Here is a 24,659-nt window from a genome sequence, read left to right on the forward strand (position 1 = left end):
TCTAATAGTCAACTCTGGAAAATGCGTTTTGACGGTACAAATCGACCAAGTTGAGCATCCTAAACAACTTTCCTGTGTGGAGTCATGCAAAATTCGCAAAACCTTGGAAATTACAACTTTTTGGTGCAAAAGTGACGTCATAATTTGACCAAAAATCGTCAATTACCGCCAAAATATAACAATGGCGGAGTTCAAATTAGCACCGGTACACTCGGGTGGGGTATCCGCAAGAAGTAATCACGCTAATTCGGCTTTTCGGGGTGGCTCGAAAATTAAAAAGTTTCTTCCCCGGGTAGGAAAAAAGGGTAGAGCGGCCATCTTGTTTTTCTAATAGTCAACTCTGGAAATCGCGTTTTGAAGGTACAAATCAAACAAGTTGAGCATCCTGAACAACTTTCCTGTGTGGAGTCATGCAAAATTCGCAACACCTTGGGAATTACAACTTTTTGGTGCAAAAGTGACGTCATAATTTGACCAAAATTCGTCGATTACCGCCAAAATATAACAATGGCGGAGTTCAAATTAGCACCGGTACACTCGGGTGGGGTATCCGCAAGAAGTAATCACGCTAATTCGGCTTTTCGGGGTGGCTCGAAAATTAAAAAAAGTTTATTCCCCGGGTAGGGAAAAAGGAAGAGCGGCCATTTTGTTTTTCTAATAGTCAACTCTGGAAATCGCGTTTTGACGGTACAAATCGACCAAGTTGAGTATCCTGAACAACTTTCCTGTGAGAAGTCATGCAAAATTCGCAAAACCTTGGGAATTACAACTTTTTGGTGCAAAAGTGACGTCATACTTTGACCAAAAATCGTCGGTTACCGCCAAAATATAACAATAACGGAGTTCAAATTAGCACCGGTACACTCGGGTGGGGTATCCGCAAGAAGTAATCACACTAATTCGGCTTTTCGGGGTGGCTCGAAAATTAAAAAGTTTATTCCCCGAGTAGGGAAAAGGGTAGAGCGGCCATCTTGTTTTTCTAATAGTCAACTCTGGAAATCGCGTTTTGACGGTACAAATCGACCAAGTTGAGCATCCTGAACAACTTTCCTGTGTGGAGTCATGCGAAATTCGCAAAACCTTGGGAATTACAACTTTTTGGTGCAAAAGTGACGTCATAATTTGACCAAAAATCGTCGATTACCGCCAAAATATAACAATGACGGAGTTCAAATTAGCACCGGTACAATCGCGTAGGGTATCCGCAAGAAGTAATCACGCTATATCGGCTTTTCCGGGTGGCTCGAAAACTAAAAAGTTTGTTCCCCGGGTAGGGAAAAGTGAAGAGCGGCCATTTTATTTTTCGTATAGTCAAATCTGGAAATCGCGTTTTGACGGTACAAATCGACCAAGTTGAGCATCCTGAACAACTTTCCTGTGTGGAGTCATGCAAAATTCGCAAAACCTTGGGAATTACATTTTTCTGGTGCAAAAGTGACGTCATAATTTGACCAATAATCGTCGATTACCGCCAAAATATAACAATGGCGGAGTTCAAATTAGCACCGGCACACTCGGGGAGGGTATCCGCAAGAAGTAATCACGCTAATTCGGCTTTTCGGGGTGGCTCGAAAATTAAAAAGTTTATTCCCCGGGTAGGGAAAAGGGAAGAGCGGCCATTTTGTTTTTCTAATAGTCAACTCTGGAAATCGCGTTTTGACGGTACAAATCGACCAAGTTGAGCATCCTGAACAACTTTCCTGTGTGGAGTCATGCGAAATTCGCAAAACCTTGGGAATTACAACTTTTTGGTGCAAAAGTGACGTCATAATTTGACCAAAAATCGTCGATTACCGCCAAAATATAACAATGACGGAGTTCAAATTAGCACCGGTACAATCGCGTAGGGTATCCGCAAGAAGTAATCACGCTATATCGGCTTTTCCGGGTGGCTCGAAAACTAAAAAGTTTGTTCCCCGGGTAGGGAAAAGTGAAGAGCGGCCATTTTATTTTTCGTATAGTCAAATCTGGAAATCGCGTTTTGACGGTACAAATCGACCAAGTTGAGCATCCTGAACAACTTTCCTGTGTGGAGTCATGCAAAATTCGCAAAACCTTGGGAATTACAATTTTTTGGTGCAAAAGTGACGTCATAATTTCACCAAAAATTGTCGATTACCGCCAAAATATAACACTGGCGGAATTCAAATTAGCACCGGCACAGTCGGGTGGGGTATCCGCAAGAAGTAATCACGCTAATTCGGCTTTTCGGTGTGGCTCGAAAATGAAAAAAATTATTCCCCGGGTAGGGAAATGGGTAGAGCGGCCATCTTGTTTTTCTAATAGTCAACCTTGGAAATTGCGTTTTGACGGTACAAATCGACCAAGTTGAGCATCCTGAACAACTTTCCTGTGTGGAGTCATGCAAAATTCGCAAAACCTTGGGAATTACAACTTTTTGGTGCAAAAGTGACGTCATAATTTGACCAAAAATCGTCAATTACCGCTAAAATAAAACAATGGCGGAGTTCAAATTAGCACCGGCACACTCGGGTGGGGTATCCGCAAGAAGTAATTACGCTAATTCGGCTTTTCGTGGTGGCTCGAAAATAAAAAAGTTTATTCCCCGGGTAGGGAAAAGGGTAGAGCGGCCTACTTGTTTTTCTAATAGTCAACTCTGGAAAATGCGTTTTGACGGTACAAATCGACCAAGTTGAGCATCCTAAACAACTTTCCTGTGTGGAGTCATGCAAAATTCGCAAAACCTTGGAAATTACAACTTTTTGGTGCAAAAGTGACGTCATAATTTGACCAAAAATCGTCAATTACCGCCAAAATATAACAATGGCGGAGTTCAAATTAGCACCGGTACACTCGGGTGGGGTATCCGCAAGAAGTAATCACGCTAATTCGGCTTTTCGGGGTGGCTCGAAAATTAAAAAGTTTCTTCCCCGGGTAGGAAAAAAGGGTAGAGCGGCCATCTTGTTTTTCTAATAGTCAACTCTGGAAATCGCGTTTTGAAGGTACAAATCAAACAAGTTGAGCATCCTGAACAACTTTCCTGTGTGGAGTCATGCAAAATTCGCAACACCTTGGGAATTACAACTTTTTGGTGCAAAAGTGACGTCATAATTTGACCAAAATTCGTCGATTACCGCCAAAATATAACAATGGCGGAGTTCAAATTAGCACCGGTACACTCGGGTGGGGTATCCGCAAGAAGTAATCACGCTAATTCGGCTTTTCGGGGTGGCTCGAAAATTAAAAAAAGTTTATTCCCCGGGTAGGGAAAAAGGAAGAGCGGCCATTTTGTTTTTCTAATAGTCAACTCTGGAAATCGCGTTTTGACGGTACAAATCGACCAAGTTGAGTATCCTGAACAACTTTCCTGTGAGAAGTCATGCAAAATTCGCAAAACCTTGGGAATTACAACTTTTTGGTGCAAAAGTGACGTCATACTTTGACCAAAAATCGTCGGTTACCGCCAAAATATAACAATAACGGAGTTCAAATTAGCACCGGTACACTCGGGTGGGGTATCCGCAAGAAGTAATCACGCTAATTCGGCTTTTCGGGGTGGCTCGAAAATTAAAAAGTTTATTCCCCGGGTAGGGAAAAGGGTAGAGCGGCCATCTTGTTTTTCTAATAGTCAACTCTGGAAATCGCGTTTTGACGGTACAAATCGACCAAGTTGAGCATCCTGAACAACTTTCCTGTGTGGAGTCATGCGAAATTCGCAAAACCTTGGGAATTACAACTTTTTGGTGCAAAAGTGACGTCATAATTTGACCAAAAATCGTCGATTACCGCCAAAATATAACAATGACGGAGTTCAAATTAGCACCGGTACAATCGCGTAGGGTATCCGCAAGAAGTAATCACGCTATATCGGCTTTTCCGGGTGGCTCGAAAACTAAAAAGTTTGTTCCCCGGGTAGGGAAAAGTGAAGAGCGGCCATTTTATTTTTCGTATAGTCAAATCTGGAAATCGCGTTTTGACGGTACAAATCGACCAAGTTGAGCATCCTGAACAACTTTCCTGTGTGGAGTCATGCAAAATTCGCAAAACCTTGGGAATTACAATTTTTTGGTGCAAAAGTGACGTCATAATTTCACCAAAAATTGTCGATTACCGCCAAAATATAACACTGGCGGAATTCAAATTAGCACCGGCACAGTCGGGTGGGGTATCCGCAAGAAGTAATCACGCTAATTCGGCTTTTCGGTGTGGCTCGAAAATGAAAAAAATTATTCCCCGGGTAGGGAAATGGGTAGAGCGGCCATCTTGTTTTTCTAATAGTCAACCTTGGAAATTGCGTTTTGACGGTACAAATCGACCAAGTTGAGCATCCTGAACAACTTTCCTGTGTGGAGTCATGCAAAATTCGCAAAACCTTGGGAATTACAACTTTTTGGTGCAAAAGTGACGTCATAATTTGACCAAAAATCGTCAATTACCGCTAAAATAAAACAATGGCGGAGTTCAAATTAGCACCGGCACACTCGGGTGGGGTATCCGCAAGAAGTAATTACGCTAATTCGGCTTTTCGTGGTGGCTCGAAAATAAAAAAGTTTATTCCCCGGGTAGGGAAAAGGGTAGAGCGGCCTACTTGTTTTTCTAATAGTCAACTCTGGAAAATGCGTTTTGACGGTACAAATCGACCAAGTTGAGCATCCTAAACAACTTTCCTGTGTGGAGTCATGCAAAATTCGCAAAACCTTGGAAATTACAACTTTTTGGTGCAAAAGTGACGTCATAATTTGACCAAAAATCGTCAATTACCGCCAAAATATAACAATGGCGGAGTTCAAATTAGCACCGGTACACTCGGGTGGGGTATCCGCAAGAAGTAATCACGCTAATTCGGCTTTTCGGGGTGGCTCGAAAATTAAAAAGTTTCTTCCCCGGGTAGGAAAAAAGGGTAGAGCGGCCATCTTGTTTTTCTAATAGTCAACTCTGGAAATCGCGTTTTGAAGGTACAAATCGACCAAGTTGAGTATCCTGAACAACTTTCCTGTGAGAAGTCATGCAAAATTCGCAAAACCTTGGGAATTACAACTTTTTGGTGCAAAAGTGACGTCATACTTTGACCAAAAATCGTCGGTTACCGCCAAAATATAACAATAACGGAGTTCAAATTAGCACCGGTACACTCGGGTGGGGTATCCGCAAGAAGTAATCACGCTAATTCGGCTTTTCGGGGTGGCTCGAAAATTAAAAAGTTTATTCCCCGGGTAGGGAAAAGGGTAGAGCGGCCATCTTGTTTTTCTAATAGTCAACTCTGGAAATCGCGTTTTGACGGTACAAATCGACCAAGTTGAGTATCCTGAACATTTTTTCTGTGAGGAGTCATGCAAAATTCGCAAAACCTTGGGAATTACAACTTTTTGGTGCAAAAGTGACGTCATAATTTGACCAAAAATCGTCGGTTACCGCCAAAATATAACAATGGCGGAGTTCAAATTAGCACCGGCACACTCGGGGAGGGTATCCGCAAGAAGTAATCACGCTAATTCGGCTTTTCGGGGTGGCTCGAAAATTAAAAAGTTTATTCCCCGGGTAGGGAAAAGGGAAGAGCGGCCATTTTGTTTTTCTAATAGTCAACTCTGGAAATCGCGTTTTGACGGTACAAATCGACCAAGTTGAGCATCCTGAACAACTTTCCTGTGTGGAGTCATGCAAAATTCGCAAAACCTTGGGAATTACAACTTTTTGGTGCAAAAGTGACGTCATAATTTGACCAAAAATCGTCGATTACCGCAAAAATATAACAATGACGGAGTTCAAATTAGCACCGGTACAATCGCGTAGGGTATCCGCAAGAAGTAATCACGCTATATCGGCTTTTCCGGGTGGCTCGTAAACTAAAAAGTTTATTCCCCGGGTAGGGAAAAGTGAAGAGCGGCCATTTTGTTTTTCTAATAGTCATATCTGGAAATCGCGTTTTGACGGTACAAATCGACCAAGTTGAGCATCCTGAACAACTTTCCTGTGTGGAGTCATGCAAAATTCGAAAAACCTTGGGAATTACAATTTTTTGGTGCAAAAGTGACGTCATAATTTGACCAAAAATCGTCGATTACCGCCAAAATATAACAATGGCGGAGTTCAAATTAGCACCGGCACAGTCGGGTGGGGTATCCGCAAGAAGTAATCACGCTAATTCGGCTTTTCCGGGTGGCTCGAAAACTAAAAAGTTTATTCCCCGGGTAGGGAAAAGTGAAGAGCGGCCATTTTGTTTTTCTAATAGTCATATCTGGAAATCGCGTTTTGACGGTACAAATCGACCAAGTTGAGCATCCTGAACAACTTTCCTGTGTGGAGTCATGCAAAATTCGAAAAACCTTGGGAATTACAATTTTTTGGTGCAAAAGTGACGTCATAATTTGACCAAAAATCGTCGATTACCGCCAAAATATCAATGGCGGAGTTCAAATTAGCACCGGCACAGTCGGGTGGGGTATCCGCAAGAAGTAATCACGCTAATTCGGCTTTTCGGTGTGGCTCGAAAATGAAAAAAATTATTCCCCGGGTAGGGAAATGGGTAGAGCGGCCATCTTGTTTTTCTAATAGTCAACCTTGGAAATTGCGTTTTGACGGTACAAATCGACCAAGTTGAGCATCCTGAACAACTTTCCTGTGTGGAGTCATGCAAAATTCGCAAAACCTTGGGAATTACAACTTTTTGGTGCAAAAGTGACGTCATAATTTGACCAAAAATCGTCAATTACCGCCAAAATATAACAATGGCGGAGTTCAAATTAGCACCGGTACACTCGGGTGGGGTATCCGCAAGAAGTAATCACGCTAATTCGGCTTTTCGGGGTGGCTCGAAAATTAAAAAGTTTCTTCCCCGGGTAGGAAAAAAGGGTAGAGCGGCCATCTTGTTTTTCTAATAGTCAACTCTGGAAATCGCGTTTTGAAGGTACAAATCAAACAAGTTGAGCATCCTGAACAACTTTCCTGTGTGGAGTCATGCAAAATTCGCAACACCTTGGGAATTACAACTTTTTGTTGCAAAAGTGACGTCATAATTTGACCAAAATTCGTCGATTACCGCCAAAATATAACAATGGCGGAGTTCAAATTAGCACCGGTACACTCGGGTGGGGTATCCGCAAGAAGTAATCACGCTAATTCGGCTTTTCGGGGTGGCTCGAAAATTAAAAAAAGTTTATTCCCCGGGTAGGGAAAAAGGAAGAGCGGCCATTTTGTTTTTCTAATAGTCAACTCTGGAAATCGCGTTTTGACGGTACAAATCGACCAAGTTGAGTATCCTGAACAACTTTCCTGTGAGAAGTCATGCAAAATTCGCAAAACCTTGGGAATTACAACTTTTTGGTGCAAAAGTGACGTCATACTTTGACCAAAAATCGTCGGTTACCGCCAAAATATAACAATAACGGAGTTCAAATTAGCACCGGTACACTCGGGTGGGGTATCCGCAAGAAGTAATCACGCTAATTCGGCTTTTCGGGGTGGCTCGAAAATTAAAAAGTTTATTCCCCGGGTAGGGAAAAGGGTAGAGCGGCCATCTTGTTTTTCTAATAGTCAACTCTGGAAATCGCGTTTTGACGGTACAAATCGACCAAGTTGAGCATCCTGAACAACTTTCCTGTGTGGAGTCATGCGAAATTCGCAAAACCTTGGGAATTACAACTTTTTGGTGCAAAAGTGACGTCATAATTTGACCAAAAATCGTCGATTACCGCCAAAATATAACAATGACGGAGTTCAAATTAGCACCGGTACAATCGCGTAGGGTATCCGCAAGAAGTAATCACGCTATATCGGCTTTTCCGGGTGGCTCGAAAACTAAAAAGTTTGTTCCCCGGGTAGGGAAAAGTGAAGAGCGGCCATTTTATTTTTCGTATAGTCAAATCTGGAAATCGCGTTTTGACGGTACAAATCGACCAAGTTGAGCATCCTGAACAACTTTCCTGTGTGGAGTCATGCAAAATTCGCAAAACCTTGGGAATTACAATTTTTTGGTGCAAAAGTGACGTCATAATTTCACCAAAAATTGTCGATTACCGCCAAAATATAACACTGGCGGAATTCAAATTAGCACCGGCACAGTCGGGTGGGGTATCCGCAAGAAGTAATCACGCTAATTCGGCTTTTCGGTGTGGCTCGAAAATGAAAAAAATTATTCCCCGGGTAGGGAAATGGGTAGAGCGGCCATCTTGTTTTTCTAATAGTCAACCTTGGAAATTGCGTTTTGACGGTACAAATCGACCAAGTTGAGCATCCTGAACAACTTTCCTGTGTGGAGTCATGCAAAATTCGCAAAACCTTGGGAATTACAACTTTTTGGTGCAAAAGTGACGTCATAATTTGACCAAAAATCGTCAATTACCGCTAAAATAAAACAATGGCGGAGTTCAAATTAGCACCGGCACACTCGGGTGGGGTATCCGCAAGAAGTAATTACGCTAATTCGGCTTTTCGTGGTGGCTCGAAAATAAAAAAGTTTATTCCCCGGGTAGGGAAAAGGGTAGAGCGGCCTACTTGTTTTTCTAATAGTCAACTCTGGAAAATGCGTTTTGACGGTACAAATCGACCAAGTTGAGCATCCTAAACAACTTTCCTGTGTGGAGTCATGCAAAATTCGCAAAACCTTGGAAATTACAACTTTTTGGTGCAAAAGTGACGTCATAATTTGACCAAAAATCGTCAATTACCGCCAAAATATAACAATGGCGGAGTTCAAATTAGCACCGGTACACTCGGGTGGGGTATCCGCAAGAAGTAATCACGCTAATTCGGCTTTTCGGGGTGGCTCGAAAATTAAAAAGTTTCTTCCCCGGGTAGGAAAAAAGGGTAGAGCGGCCATCTTGTTTTTCTAATAGTCAACTCTGCACTGTAAAAAAAACCTGTAAATATACAAGTTTTTGGGGCAATAAAATTACAGCAAGGCAACGTTTTTTGGGTCTGACTGAGTTTTGCTGGTAAATAAACACCAAGTTGCTGTTAATTAACATTACGACGTTTATTTACATAGTACACCTTTTTTTTTACGGAAATGATCCTGAAAAAAACGGTCTGCAATTGAAAATAACAGTTATAACTGTAAATTTCAATTGTAGGCCGTTTTTCCAGGATCATTTCCGTCAAAATACAGGTTTCCCGTGCGTGTGAAATAAACCTGTAAAAATACACTGTAAAAATGACTGTAAAATACAAGTTTTGGGACAATAAAATTACAGCAATGCAACGTTTTTAGGTTTGACGGAGTTTTACAGGTAAATAAACGCCACCTTTTTGTTAATTAACTTTACGACGTTTATTTACATATTTTTAACAATGAAACTGTAAATTTAAGTTGTATGCTGTTTTTTTCAGGATCGTTTCCGGCAAAATACAGGTTTCCCGTGCGTGTGAAAAAAAAACTGTAAAAATAAACTGTAAAAATAACCGTAAAATACAGGTTTTTTGGCAATAAAATAACAGCATGGCAACGTTTTTTGGTCTGACGGAGTTTTGCAGGTAAATAAACGCCAACTTGTTGTTAATTAACTTTACGACGTTTATTTACATATTTCTAACAATGAAACTGTAAATTTAACTTGTATGCTGTTTTTTTCAGGGTCGTTTCCGGCAAAATACAGGTTTCCCGTGAGTGTGAAAAAAAATCCTGTAAAAATACACTGTAAAAATAACTGTAAATACAAGTTTTATGGCAATAAAATAACAGCATGGCAACGTTTTTTGGTCTGACGGAGTTTTGCAGGTAAATTAACGCCAACTTGTTGTTAATTAACTTTTCGACGTTTATTTACATATTTTTAACAATGAAATTGTAAATTTAAGTTGTATGCTGTTTTTTTCGGGATCGTTTCCGGAAAAATACAGGTTTCCCGTGCGTGTGAAAACAACCCTGTAAAAATACCCTGTAAAAATAACCGTAAAATACCAGTTTTGGGGCAATAACATAACAGCTATGGCAACGTTTTTTTGGTCTGACGGAGTTTGTAGGTAAATAAACGCCAACTTGTTGTTAATTAACTTTACGACGTTTATTTACACATATTTTTAACAATGAAACTGTAAATTTAAGTTGTATGCTGTGTTTTCAGGATCGTTTCCGGCAAAATACAGGTTTCCCGTGCGTGTGGAAAAAAACACACCGTACAAATTAACGTTTTTTTGGCAGTAAAAGTACAGCATGGCAACGTGTTTTGGGTCAAACGGAGTTCTGTAAGTAAGTAAACGCCAACTTACTGTTAATTAACTTTACAACGTTAGTTAACACACTTTTTACCCTGTAACTGTAAATTAAAATTGTATGACGTTTAAAATGACAGCGCACCAACGTTGGTTTGACGAATTTTGTTGATGACTGTAGACTTTCTGTTAATAAATAACACACCGTTTATTACATAAATAAACTGTAAATTTAAATTGTAGCTATTTTTATGAATTTTCACGCTGTCAAAATACATTGTTTCCCATTCAAGAAACCTGCAAGGATGCCCTCATAGTCATCTGAATATCGTCTCCTCAAATGATTTTCCCTTTTCATTTCCCCTTCTACCTTCTTTTTGTGACCCCCCCCCCCCCCCCCGAAAGAAAATTTCTCTCAACTGTTGATTTTGTAACCATGGATCATATATTTGTATTATTTATTTATTCAATTACTTATTATGGGCCTGTAGTCTATTGTTAAGTCGGTGGTTAATATTTGCCGAAAAAATCCTGTATTTTTACCGTGGCTCATGTATGCAACGCACGTGGAAACTGGTACCCTGATTTTACATACCGATATAGACAAAAAGCATTTTGGCAACCAGTAACTTTTCAGGAACCAGTCTAGGCTCGCTGTACCGTGAATAACATGGGCTAAATTTGGGAAACTAGACGAGAAGCGGGCGCGCGTGAGCTGTCAACACGGTCTGTCAACAGTTGCTCTCTTTCACGTGAACTGTCGAATCCTGAGCTGAAGTACTGTACTCAGAATTGTGTCAAACAGCAGAATCATTGCTGCTTAAGGTATGATTATATCATTCCATTCATATTGTACGTGTAGCTTAGAATTATAAGTTGTTGATGTTGGCAAAATTGGAAATGTGTTTTGTTGTTTACTCCTTTTTTTAGAATTAACTATGTCACTTGTGTACAGTATCGTAGGAGGTCCTGTTTTCGAGGTGTCCCTAATATCGTGGCAAATCTTTTACCTCTCTGTGCGCGATGTAAACAGTCCCTAGACAAAAATTGTGTGGTTTTATTTGCCAAGCAAAGAGTCTCCTCTTCTTTGACCAAAACTTAGAAACACGTAATGCTCCACTGGTCATTTGCACTTGTAAATGCAAAAAAGTTGGTATTTTAGGTATTTCTACAAGGTACAAAAATATGTCATAATGTTGAGGCCATAAAAAAATATTTGCCCACCGAAAAAGTTTCATCAAACGCTATTTCAATTCACAATTCATGATGATCAAAATCATGTGACTGAATGTTTTGCTGAGCATTCTTAAAGAAAAATACAGAGGCTTAAAGAAGCCATGTGCCTTATATCATTTTCTAATATTTTTTGAGATTTTTATTTTGTAACCCTCGTATCAATACTATTATTTATATTAAAATTTAAACATCAGCTTGTTGATTCAATTATCACTGTTTATTAATACGCTTTATTATAAATATTAAGAAAAAAAGTAGAGAAAAAAAAATAGAAATCAGATTTTGAAGCCAGTAATTATTCACACTTTTTATTTTTTTTAATTTTTTTAAATTTTTTGCAAGTTACCATGGTAATTTTAAAAATTTAATAAAAAAATATTTTGAATAAAATGAAGGCAACTGCTGGCTATACAGTCATACACAGAGTCTCAAAGAACACTTGTAGTCACTGCAGATGTTTCTTCCATGTATGGCTTCACCGGGAAACCATACTTTCTTGTTTGCCGTGAAAATAGGAAAAACTCAAAACAAATGGGGCCAGTTGAAGTCATCCAAGATCGGTGTGTGGTGTGAACATTTCAATGTCCATCAAGTTTTAATATATGTTTGCATACTTCGTATTAACAAATGAAGATAATTAGGGCATCGGTTGATATATTGCATCATTATTTTTTTCCCAATTCAAAGAAAAAGGCATAATAGCGTGATAACTGGTAAGCAGAGGATACACATTTAAACCAAAAAGATAAACAAACATGTACAACAGGACTGTTTGTCATGTTTGTGGTACACAATGTGACAGTATCAGAGCATACATACGACATTATCAAGTACATAGACATGATCGAAATATGCGATTTCCTTGTTGTGTGTCGGGTTGTCAAAAAAAGTATTTCACATACAAAGGTCTCATTTCTCATATTGAAAGACACCATCAACTTACGAAGCAAGAAAACAATAATAGGTACAGAGATGCTGGTGTACTTTTCCGGTGTCCACTTGATTTCTGTCAGCATGAATGTTCCGATATTCAGGAGCTACTTGCTCATTTAAGAAGCCATATTACAAGTGGTTTAAATGTACCTTGTCCATTTGAAGGTTGTACCAAAACATTCACAAATAAAAAGTCTTTCTCTTCTCACTTATCGCGGTATCACAGAAACTACTCAGCTCATAATGTGAACCAAACATTAATTGTTGACCAAAATGTTAACTTCAATGTTGATGATAATCCATGCTATGATGGAGCAGGTACATCCACATTTACTGAGCCTGAAGACACAGTTGATGGTGATGACAATGATCATGAAGATGACGATGATCCTGGTGTATCTGTGGCTGACTTTACCAAGAGTATTGCACTATTTCTGCTCAAACTATATTCAAAGTTCCTAGTTCCAGAGAACACTATTCAAATGATAGTGGAAGAGATGCACGATTTGTTTGAACTAAGTTGTGAAAGCGCCAAGAAGCATGTTCAGTGTATGCTTGAAAAAGCAGGTACCAACTGTTCCATTTCAAATCATGTGCTAGCGGGTAACATTTTAGATGCCATATCCGAATTGAGTTGTGCTTTGGATCCATCCAATCATTTTAAGTCCCCCAGGGTTCGACCTTAACGCAGGTCCGTTGGCCAAATGCCAGTAGAAATCGCGGCGGACCAGCTGAAACACCTTGCCAACTGGTCCGGCTGACCAGTCAAAAATATCGGCAGCGGTACTACAGAACTATGAAAATTTTAAACTATTTTCAGGCTCGAATAAAATGTAAAAACATTCACTCAAGGTTTGGATAAAACGTAATAAAAATCACTCGAAGTGCCGCTGAACGCTGGCAAACTTCCGACGATCACGCGTACACAGCGCAAAATCCCATCATGTAACGCAAAGGCTTATAGTCTTCGTATAAGTTCACGTGTGGCAGAAAGTGTAAGAAATACTGAACGCTAGAGGGCGTTTCAGAATATTCGATAGCGTGGGAATAGACGCCCTCTATTGGTGAAAGTACGCAATAGCTTACAAAACTAGCTTCAATCGCCTTGACAGAAGACCACAAAGCAAAACACATTCTGTCAGCAGCATGGTCGGTCAACGGAGCAGATTTCCGTGTGGGAATAAGAGTCTAGCGTGTTTACGAAAAACGAGCGAGACGGTGAGGCTTCATTCAACAAAAATTACCAAGCTAGGATACTCTGGATGAGCAAAAAGGAGTATTTAATTGTGTTTAGTAAAGTTCTTCCGTCCTGATTTTGGGTAATTTTGTTGTTATTTGGGGCTTGTTTTTTTTTGCGGGCGATTGGTGGGCGATCTAGTTTATCTATGGTTTTATTGGTCACATATAATGCGCGGTTGTTTGGGGTTTTTTGCGGGTTGATTTCAAGAAAGACTTGGGTTTTAGAATGCAATCATGTGTTAAACAAAGGCGCAGTTGTTTTTGCTGCTTTTAAAAACGTTTTTCAAATGAAAATTTTGTTCACAAAACAGACGCTGGCACCGACCATTCCATACACATAATTGAAAAAAATACCGTCAAACTCGTATGCTTCTTCATGGACTTTTTTGATGTCTACTTTTTGTTGGGGGTTTTTCTGGACGAAAGTGGGAAGATTTTGGGAACTTCGGTACGATGTATTATGTTTATGAATACTTATTAAAACTACAATAATAGGCAATGTTTATACATGATAAAATAACTTGAGCGATCGCACGTAACCCTCCCCCACAGTAGATTTGAAGGCAGTACATAAAAAGTTAATGATATTTTAACAGTCGGTTTTAAAGTGTTTTTTTGGGGTGTTTTTTTAGTAAAAACACTATTTTTTTTTTTCTTCATAAAAAAGTTCTTCTTACTTAGGAATACTTCTATGTTGAGTGCTTACAATAAACCGTGGACTAAAAAAAAACTACCTAAATAAAGACCATTTTGCTCTGACAAATAATTTGACCTGTTTTTAAATTAACTTTAATAACGCTATTGTTATTACATTTTTAAAGAAAAAATACTCTCAAATTAATTATCCTTTACGAACACAATAACTTGGTACACATAAATAAAGTATGGCTTCCAGTGCAGTTAAGTTGACGTTGCAAATCATGTTGAATTATGAAATAGTGAAATAGCGACGATCGAAAATCGAGCAGTTGGTATACAACAGAATACTATTAGTTTAAAAAAAAAAATAGCATAAAAAAATTGACGGACCAGTCAAAAACCTGGCGGACCAGTGAAAAATCAAGCCAACTGGTCCTGCTGGCCAGTTGAAAAAAAAGTTAAGGGCAACCCCTGTCCCCATTGTGTGGTGCGCTTCGATCAAAACATTGTAGGAATTGCTACTACAAAAAAGAGTTTGATTTTGTGAAGCCTGTTGAAATCAAATTGGGAGTAGATTCATCTGGCAAAACCCATGTTTGTCATTATGTGCCTATCCTAGAAACTTTGAAAGTCATGTGGAAGGATGGATCAGTGCAAACACATATTGTACAAGCCAGTGATGTTGCACAAACCTACAGTGATGTCCATGATGGAAAGGTGTACAAGCAAAGTGCATTTTACAAAGACAATCCTAATGCCTTTCAAATAATCTTGTTCCAGGATAGTTTTGAGGTTGTGAATCCTTTGGGTTCTGCTAGAAGTAAGCATAAAATTCTTGGAGTGTATTATACACTTGGAAATATTGATGCTAGGTGTAGATCACAGATAGATCCAATGCAGCTTGTCCTTCTATGCAAAGAAAAGTCAATAAAGCTCTTTGGACAAGAAGCAGTATTTTCAAGACTTGTGCAGGATATAAAATTCCTGGAGAGAGAGGGCATTTCTGTTAATCAAGAAGTTGTCAAGGGAACCGTACTATCAATAGTAGGTGACAATTTAGGTTCTCATTTCATTGGAGGATTCTGTGAAAGTTTCAACGCTGAGTATTTTTGCCGATATTGCCTTCGGAGTAAGACAAAAATTAATGAAGAACCACCATACACCAAAGGGGTGTATCGAACAGTTGAAACACATAATAATTCATTGCAAATTTTAGAGGAAATGGTTGTTGACTCTGACAAAGGAATTAAATTTGATTCTGTGTTCAATAATTTGTCGTTCTTTCATGTGGCAAATCCTGGTTTGCCACCTTGCCTAGGACACGACCTCTTTGAAGGCATAGTGGATTATGATGTTGCTTTGTATATTCAGCATTTCATTAGATGCAATTGGTTCACCGACAAGATTTTGAATGAAGAGCTGCAGAATTTTCCATTTTGTGTAAGTGATGCAAAAGATAAGCTCTATACAGCAAAGAAAGACAAAATAGGGGGTCATGCAGTTCAGAATTGGCATTTCTTACGATATTTCCCACTTATAATGTATAATCACATTCTAGATACTGAAGACCCTGTTTGGGAGTTGCTTTTGAAGTTAAAGCAAATAGTGGAAATTGTTGTTTCACCAGTCATTTCATCCTCACAAGTGGCTAATCTCAAAGTCCTTGTTGATGAATATCTTGAAGATAGAGTCCGACTGTTTCCAGGTAAAAAGCTTCGTCCCAAGCATCACTTCTTGGGCCATTATGCATGGCTTATACATATGTTTGGGCCACTTATTCGTGTCTGGACATTGAGGTTTGAAAGCAAACACTCTTTTTTCAAAAAGTGTGTGCGATTCAGCCAGAATTTTAAGAACATAACAGGAATGCTATCAGAGAGACATCAATTGTTTCAAGCATTCTCCTGTCATGGGCAGCTATTTCCTGATGATGTTAAAATGGATAAAGGAATAGGATTTGATCCAAATCTTTATGCTGGAAGCATCCAACAAGCTGTACATTTGTATTTTGGTGACAAATTTCATGACAAGAGTTGTGAAGTTTCTGATGAAGTTTTTATCTTTGGCACAAAATACACAAAGGGCAAGTATGTTCTGGTTAAATCTGCTGATTCCTGGACTTTTGCCTGCATACTTCTTGTTCTGTTGAGAGAGGAGGTCTATTTTCTTGTCAGACGATGTGAATGTACATATCTGCATGAATATGGCCTTTATAAACTGTGTTCATCAGACAGTGATCACTCAAATGTAGAATGCATACCATACACTGCTCTGAAAGACTACTTCCCTTTGGCCTCTTATAACATTAGAGGCAATTCCATGATCACACTAAAAAACCAACCAAAGATTTGTTAGGACTGCAGTTTATTTATAGGGCCTAGTCGACTACATGTACCTCATGTCAACAGGCAAACAGTTTATCCACCTACACTGTACTCACCTTGTGTTGCTTTGTAAGGTGCAATGGAAAGAAACTAGAAGTAGATTGTGTATGGTCTCTGTGTTCCTATAACATTTATATTTAGAAAACATGTATGGACCAATTTTCATGTATTGATTATTAGGCGGGGTTAACCAAAATAGATGTACATATATAATGTACAAATATTTTTGCCCATGGTTAACAAGTGTTGGTCAAGTATTTATTGTCAATTTGCCAGCAAAACAATATATAATAAAACACACGTACCATGAATGTTGTGATCAGAGTTTGGGTCAATCTGTGCCAGCCGAGTAGGGACAATCTACCCTTTCATTGACTCAACAGTATTATTACAGATTTCAGCTTTGAAATGGATGACATTCACACTCACAGTGAAACAGGAAGTGATGTGGAGGAGCAGGAAGATGAGATTGCACAGTCAATACATTCAGTTTTGCCAGCTATTCAGCCACATCGCTTTATGAAATTAGTGACCTGCTTGCAAAGATTAGGTGTTGTGTGCAAAGAGGACATGACTTATTTGGTTGAAGATGACATGGTTCCTACCCTTACCAAGATTGAAGCAAGGAAGCTGCTATCAGGTGTGAAAGTGAAAGGTTAGCAATAGAAATATAGTTTTTGATTTTTCTTGCTTCTCAAGTCATTGACAAATCCTGGATTTTTTTTTTTTGGGGGGGGGGGGTGGACTTAAACCACCCAGCCATGAAAAAATTTAACCAACATTAAATAAGTTTAGTGGGGGTGGGGAAGAGTTGTTACAATGTAGGTGGATTGGTAGTACATTAAAAGCAAAAAAGTAGGTTGTACTGTTTGGTCATTTTGATCAAGTAACCACAGGGTCCCTAGGTGACCCCCTCATATTTGGCTGAATTTGTTTTAAACATAGCATTATTCTTGAAACGCAGACACAAATAAAATAAATTAAAAATATGAGAAAAATTCACAGCGGATTGGGATTTAAGACCCTTCAAATGGGGTGTGTCACTGGCCTTTTTGACAAATGAAAATGTTGCTGACACTTTTCCACAAATTTCATACATGTATGCTCATAATTTATATTTAAATAACATGTGTATAGGCCTCAAAGTTGGTCAAAGTTGACCTGTTCTCTTCACAAAAGGCATCTAAAACACTGTATCTACATCACATCTTGAGATATTCTCACCTAAAAGCGCTACTTTAATTCTTCGACAGTTATTAAATTGGAATGTTTACCCCCCCCCCCCAAATTCACATTCAAACATAATATAGCACTATTTTGTATAATATAGCTAAATAGCTATATTATACCAAAGTAGTGTTTTTTTATGTTTGAATGTGAATTTGGGGGGGGGGGGGTAAACATTCCAATTAAATAACTGTATATGAATTAAAGTAGCGTTTTTAGGTGAGAATATCTCAAGATGTGATGTAGATACAGTGTTTTAGATGCCTTTTATATAAAGAGTACAGGTCAAGTTTACCCAATAAACCAACTTTCAGGCTCACATCTTTTCAAATCAATACATGTAGTTAGCTATGAGTAAATGAAAATGGACAAAAAGTGACAGTAAGATTGTCATATGTCAAAAAGGGTGGTGCCACGCCCCTTTTGGTGGGCCATAAATCCCAATCCACTAGGAATTTGGCTGGATTTGTTGTCTGATTTTGAAGGGTAAAGCTATTTTAAAAAAAATTTCAGCCAAATTTGAAGGGGTCACATGGGGGAATGTTGAAAGTTTAGGTGATCTGACTTGGAATGACCCTATTTAAGAAAAAATTGTGAGAGTTTATTCAGAACATAATACATGTGTCTTTCTTTGCATGATTTAATATTGATTTCACTATTTTCAATATTACATGGGAATGTGTGCATTTTTTAATCACTCCGGTCCCTCCCCCACACACATACCAATCTTTCAATTTTGGATCCACCAATGCAAGTCTTTTTAACCTAAAGGCTAACCATTTCCAGATTCAGGGTTAAAATGTACATCTCAAAAATGCTCTAATTAGTTGAAGTTTTTGTTTATATTATTAAATTTAATAAATATTAGATTTTTTCCACATTCATAGGTGTGCCTGAGAAAGCACCTGCAATGGAATCATCTGTGACAGAAGATGACTCTTCATCAGCGGCAGGCTCATCTGTGCCAGAAGATGACTCTTCATCAACTGCATCAGGCACATCTCCAATGTCATCGACTGCATCTAGTGTTCAACCTAGCGTCCCTTGGCGCAAGATGTCGAAAGAGCTCCTGTCTTGTGTACAGGCTAATTTGAGTCCATCGCCAAGCATGAGGAAGGAGATGATTAGAGTCATAATAGACGATTTACACAAGCCAAACACACCACTCCCTCGCACTAAGACATTACGGTCAATTGCCCAAGAAGTCATCCGTAAATACCCAAAATCCTTCATCGACGAAGTCGACGGTGAACAAATTGGTAGCGGATACGATAGTATCCTCTCGCAACTCGTCAACAGGGTTGACAATATTTCTCGGAGTCAGTTGTCTACAAAAAGGAAATCATCACCAGACAATGCGAGTGCAACACCTGTCAGTAAGAGAAAGCGTGATTCGTATGGATGTATTAACTGGGAACCCAGTTCTTTTCCTCAAGGTCAGACACAAGAATCGCAAAATGAACTCAAAGAACAATTAAAACAATTACACAAATCAGAACCTCACACCAAAACTTCGGAGGTCATGGACCTAATGGGTTTGACTTACAGGAGTCAAAGGCTGGCAATAAATAAACCGACATGTGTGTTCCTCGACTTAACAGAACAATGGCCCTACCTCTTTGACGAAAGATTCATGTTGGAACACTTCAAAGAACTTGTTGGCATAGATGTGAAGGTGAAACTGACCAATATCTTCGAAGACAAGGTACCAAAGCTGCTACGCTTTTTGAAGCAAGGGGTTAACAACAAAAAGGTACAAACTGTCCTCACTGATATAGAGAAAGCCAATCGTGAAGTAGGTGACCATACACCACAGGTGATTGGACTGATTCTGCTACTGTGCAGTTACTTTGGAGAGGACGAAGCTTGCCACGTCATATCAAGAGAGGTAAGGCCGGTCACCCTACTTAATTGTTTGCATTTCAATGACTGAATGTGGAACTCACTCCAACCACAAGTGAGATCAGCTGCTGCCACCAATACTTTAAGTCCCTTCTTTAAAACATCCAAATTTAAGTACATGTAGGAGCTTACTTGCAGGAGGGTCTGTGCGTTTATAGCCCAACCAAGCAGTAGCGGTTTGTGCAATATTAACAACAAGATAAGACAAGACAAAGAAACCCACCCAGTCTGAACCCATTCTGCACAATAGCCAACCCTCACTTTGCAATCACCTTGGGATTGGTGCTATTGAACTATAAGCTGTGACTGTCATTTTTCCTAATTTGTCCAACTCTATTATTCTATCTGATAAGTTTTTTAACCTACATGTATTAACAATTTTAGTGTTTCTATGTTGTTTTATAATAGACACTTGGATATCCTATGGAGAAAGACAGACTTCCTGCAAATCCATGTTTGGTTTCATACAGTAAGTGCATATATTGGTTTTGTTTTGTTTTGTCTGTATACTGTGTAAGGGCTTGCTGTGTACTTCAAACTTTACAGCCAACAAATTAACATAAAGAGTTTGTATTAACGCTGTTCAAGGGGGGGGGGGGGACCACATATAGCCCCCTTCCTCTGTATTTTCCAAAGTTTACGACTGATTAATATGTGGGGGTGTGCTCTCCCCACCTGATAGGGTTAAAATGTCACTTAAAGGAACACGCTGCCTTGGATCGGACGAGTTGGTCTATAAAAAAAAAGCATTTTTAACCGTTAGTTATAAAAAGCATATGGTTGGAAAGGCCATTTATTGGAGTCAAAAATATGACTCCCATAAATGGCCGACTGTGTTAGTCGACGAGGTAAAAGGAAAACCGTACAATTTCGAGTCATGTTTGTGTGGATCATTGTATTATACTTTTACAGCATCTTTCTACCTGTATACATTTGATAACAAACGCTTTTCAAAGACCAACTCGACCGATCCAAGGCAACGTGTTCCTTTAATATGTTTGTCAGAAACATTGCATGCTACAAGTCAAATTTCCATCTAAATATTTGCAAGGCATTTGTTTGTGTCTTTAACTTTACTGTCCAATACTTTCATTACATGCATTGCAGGTAGACCACTTCAATCTTCAAGATTTTCACTCGCCATTGGAAAGTTTCTCGTGGCAGATTTGGCTAATCCTTTGTCAGCCCTAAGCATGTGGTTCTGTGCTTACTATTGCTTCAATTTGAAGTACCCGAACAAGTCCGAAGGGGCGCTTGAGTTTATCCAGAGGTGAGTTTACTGATAATGTTTAAGAAGCTTGGCCTGTTCATGCTAGAGGAATCCCAGGGTTGATGCAGGGTTCAATTTATCATGTTCTGTGTTTAACAATTGGAAACAATTAAACCTGCACCAACCCTGAGAATTTTTGCCCTGATTCGAGGTCAGGGTTGAGATTTTTCAACCATTGATCCCCCATGGAAGATAGGTATTGGTTTATTTGGTACTCATGAACAACTACTGAACACAGGAGTCAGCATGTACTTAGGGTGGGACCCCTAAGAGTCATTACAAGTGGGTCTCAATGACCACTTCCTACTGTCCAATGAGACTCTCATTGGACAGTAGGAAGTGGTCTGATATTTGGCCATACTCATAGCACATGTATGCCCACTAGTATGTCAAGGGTCACACATAAAATTAGTGTGCACCCCTCCTTTGTCTCCCTTTCCATTGTTCCTCCCCTGCTTTTTCTGACTACAGTCTTCTTTTGTCTTTTCACTTCTTTCCACCTGGCTGCTTCTGTTACACATGTTTGTGTGTGTTGTGTTGTCATTTAGCCTTTGAGAAGGACTCTGCTAGGGTCGAAACATGACATTAACTCCTTTCTGTATCTAAACAGTTCCAAATTTGTTTATAACAAACATAACAGCACATCTTTATTTTTTAACAAAGACAAGGCAATATTCCAATCTGTATATTTCTGTTTTTATTGCAGATGTTTCTTGGGCCTAAACCCAGGGACTGGCTCCAAAAGTGGACGAAAGAAGCCGTCTGTTCATCCAGGCGTACTGAAGCTGGCTAATTCAATGAAAGTCTTTGAGAATGAGTGGGACTTGAACTAAAAAACATGGTACATGTAAGTGTAATCATCATATGAAAGTTTTGGCTACTCCACCAATATTTTTTGAAGTGACACATAATTTTAATATATGTGCCATTGCAAAAACATGCAGCACATTGTAAACTTGTCTCATTTTTGTTAAGGTAATAATAGTATCAGGCCTTTAATATTAGTGGAAGTTGAACCAATAAACAAAGACCTGTTAATCACATATGTATTCTTGGTGGAGTGGCCAAAACTTGAGCCACTATTAGAGATTAAAATTATGTGTCACTGCAAAAAATCTGCAACACTTAAATACTTGTCTCATTTTTATTCAGGTCAACTTTTATACAGGCCTTTAAAATCAGTTGAAGTTATGCCAATAAACAAAGACTTGTGATCATATATGTATTCTTGGTGGAGTGGCCAAAACTTGAGCCACTATTAGAGATTAAAATTATGTGTCACTGCAAAAAATCTGCAACACATAAATACTTGTCTCATTTTTATTCAGGTCATACTTTTATACAGGCCTTTAAAATCAGTTGGAGTTATGCAAATAAACAAAGACCTGTGATCACATATGTATTCTTGGTGGGGTGGCCAAAACTTGAGCCACTATTAGAGATTAAAATTATGTGCCACTGCAAAAAATCTGCAACACATAAATACTTGTCTCATTTTTATTCAGGTCATACTTTTATACAGGCCTTTAAAATCAGTTGGAGTTATGCCAATAAACAAAGACTTGTGATCATATATGTATTCTTGTTGGAGTGGCCAAAACTTGAGCCTCTATTAGAGATAAAAATTATGTGTCACTGCAAAAAATCTGCAACACATAAATACTTGTCTCATTTTTATTCAGGTCATACTTTTATACAGGCCTTTAAAATCAGTTGAAGTTATGCAAATAAACAAAGACTTGTGATCACATATATGTATTCTTGGTGGAGTGGCCAAAACTTGAGCCACTATTAGAGATAAAAATTATGTGTCACTGCAAAAAATCTGCAACACATAAATACTTGTCTCATTTTTATTCAGGTCATACTTTTATACAGGCCTTTAAAATCAGTTGAAGTTATGCAAATAAACAAAGACTTGTGATCACATATGTATTCTTGTTGGAGTGGCCAAAACTTGAGCCACTATTAGAGATAAAAATTATGTGTCACTGCAAAAAATCTGCAACACATAAATACTTGTCTCATTTTTATTCAGGTCATACTTTTATACAGGCCTTTAAAATCAGTTGGAGTTATGCCAATAAACAAAGACTTGTGATCACATATGTATTCTTGGTGGAGTGGCCAAAACTTGAGCCACTATTAGAGATAAAAATTATGTGCCACTGCAATAAATCTGCAACACATTAATGCTTGTCTCATTTTTATTCAGGTCATACTTTTATACAGGCCTTTAAAATCAGTTGGAGTTATGCCAATAAACAAAGACTTGTGATCATATATGTATTCTTGGTGGAGTGGCCAAAACTTGAGCCTCTATTAGAGATAAAAATTATGTGTCACTGCAAAAAATCTGCAACACATAAATACTTGTCTCATTTTTATTCAGGTCATACTTTTATACAGGCCTTTAAAATCAGTTGAAGTTATGCAAATAAACAAAGACTTGTGATCACATATGTATTCTTGTTGGAGTGGCCAAAACTTGAGCCACTATTAGAGATAAAAATTATGTGTTCATGCAAAAAATCTGCAACACATAATTTGTGACGTAATATACGTGTAATGTTCTGTTCTGATAGTGGAACAAAAAATAGACAAGTTTGTATTATAGATTTATTTATTTTTTTGTTCCACCATCAGAACAGAACATTACACCGTTATTTTGATTTTTTTATTAAATGTTGGAGATGTTTTTGTTCTGCTTTTCTTGTTTGTTCTTAGGGTTCCAAGAAGGTATATGCCAAAGTTTGCCAAGTTTTTACACGTTTGTCGTTTGAGGATGTTGAGCGCTAAATAAAAAGAAATCGAAATCCTATACTGATGTGTTCCGGTAATATTATTAATTGTTTGTTCTTGACGTTTCGAGTTATTAAATTGACGTGTATTTTACGGTAAGGTACGGAACGTGATTTTACTGGGATGATTTTGTGAAATTAATTTCAAAAAGCTGTGATTTTAAAGCAAAAGTTGTGTGAAAGGACGGTGGAGCTATCCTATTTGTACAAGCCTCTCCTTGTAAAATCACAGCGACGAACCATAATTTTACAACACCGAAGATACTGTGGTTTAACAGTGTGGCGTGTAATTTTGCTAAACCGTCAACGTGAAATAACATTAGTGGGACCGTGATTTTACAGGGTTTAATTTGTGAAATTAAGGTTAGAAAGTTGTTATCTTACAAGAACAGTTACGTTTAATGACTGGAGCTGTCGTATTTTTACAAGCCTCTGTTTGTAAAATCACAGCGACGAACCATAATTTTACAACACCGAAGGTACTGTGATTTAACAGTGTCGCGTGTAATTTAGCTAAACTGTCAACGTGAAGTTACATTGATGGGACTGTGATTTTACAGGGTTTAATTTGTAAAATTAATGTTGGAAAGCTGTTATTTTACAAGAAAGGTTACGTTTAATGACTAGAGCTGCCCTTTTTTTTACAAGCCTCTGTTTGTAAAATCACAGCGACGAACCATAATTTTACAACACCGAAGGTACTGTGATTTAACAGTGTTGCGTGTAATTTAGCTCAACCGTCAACGTAAAGTTACATTGGTGGGACTGTGATTTTACAGGGTTTAATTTGTAAAATTAAATTGGAAAGCTATTATTTTACAAGAAAAGTTACGTTTAATGACTGGAGCTGCCCTATTCTTACAAGCCTCTCCTTGTAAAATCACAGCGACGAACCATAATTTTACAACACCGAAGGTACTG

At 38.6% G+C, this 24,659-nt stretch overlaps 1 protein-coding gene across 1 annotated transcript; it reads left to right on the forward strand.

Moving 5' to 3' along the window:
• Window positions 1-10,844: 10,844 nt before the first annotated feature.
• Window positions 10,845-23,741, forward strand: LOC139949256 (uncharacterized). The gene is made up of 6 exons (XM_071947652.1): window positions 10,845-10,932; window positions 16,933-17,193; window positions 18,653-19,653; window positions 20,076-20,136; window positions 20,775-20,937; window positions 21,644-23,741. The coding sequence occupies exons 2-6, from the start codon at window positions 16,947-16,949 to the stop codon at window positions 21,768-21,770; spliced, it is 1,599 nt and encodes a 532-aa protein (XP_071803753.1). The 5' UTR covers window positions 10,845-10,932; window positions 16,933-16,946; the 3' UTR covers window positions 21,771-23,741.
• Window positions 23,742-24,659: the final 918 nt, after the last annotated feature.

Source organism: Asterias amurensis, chromosome 16 (genome assembly GCF_032118995.1).
Source record: "Asterias amurensis chromosome 16, ASM3211899v1".
Taxonomy (NCBI): Eukaryota; Metazoa; Echinodermata; class Asteroidea; order Forcipulatida; family Asteriidae; genus Asterias; species Asterias amurensis.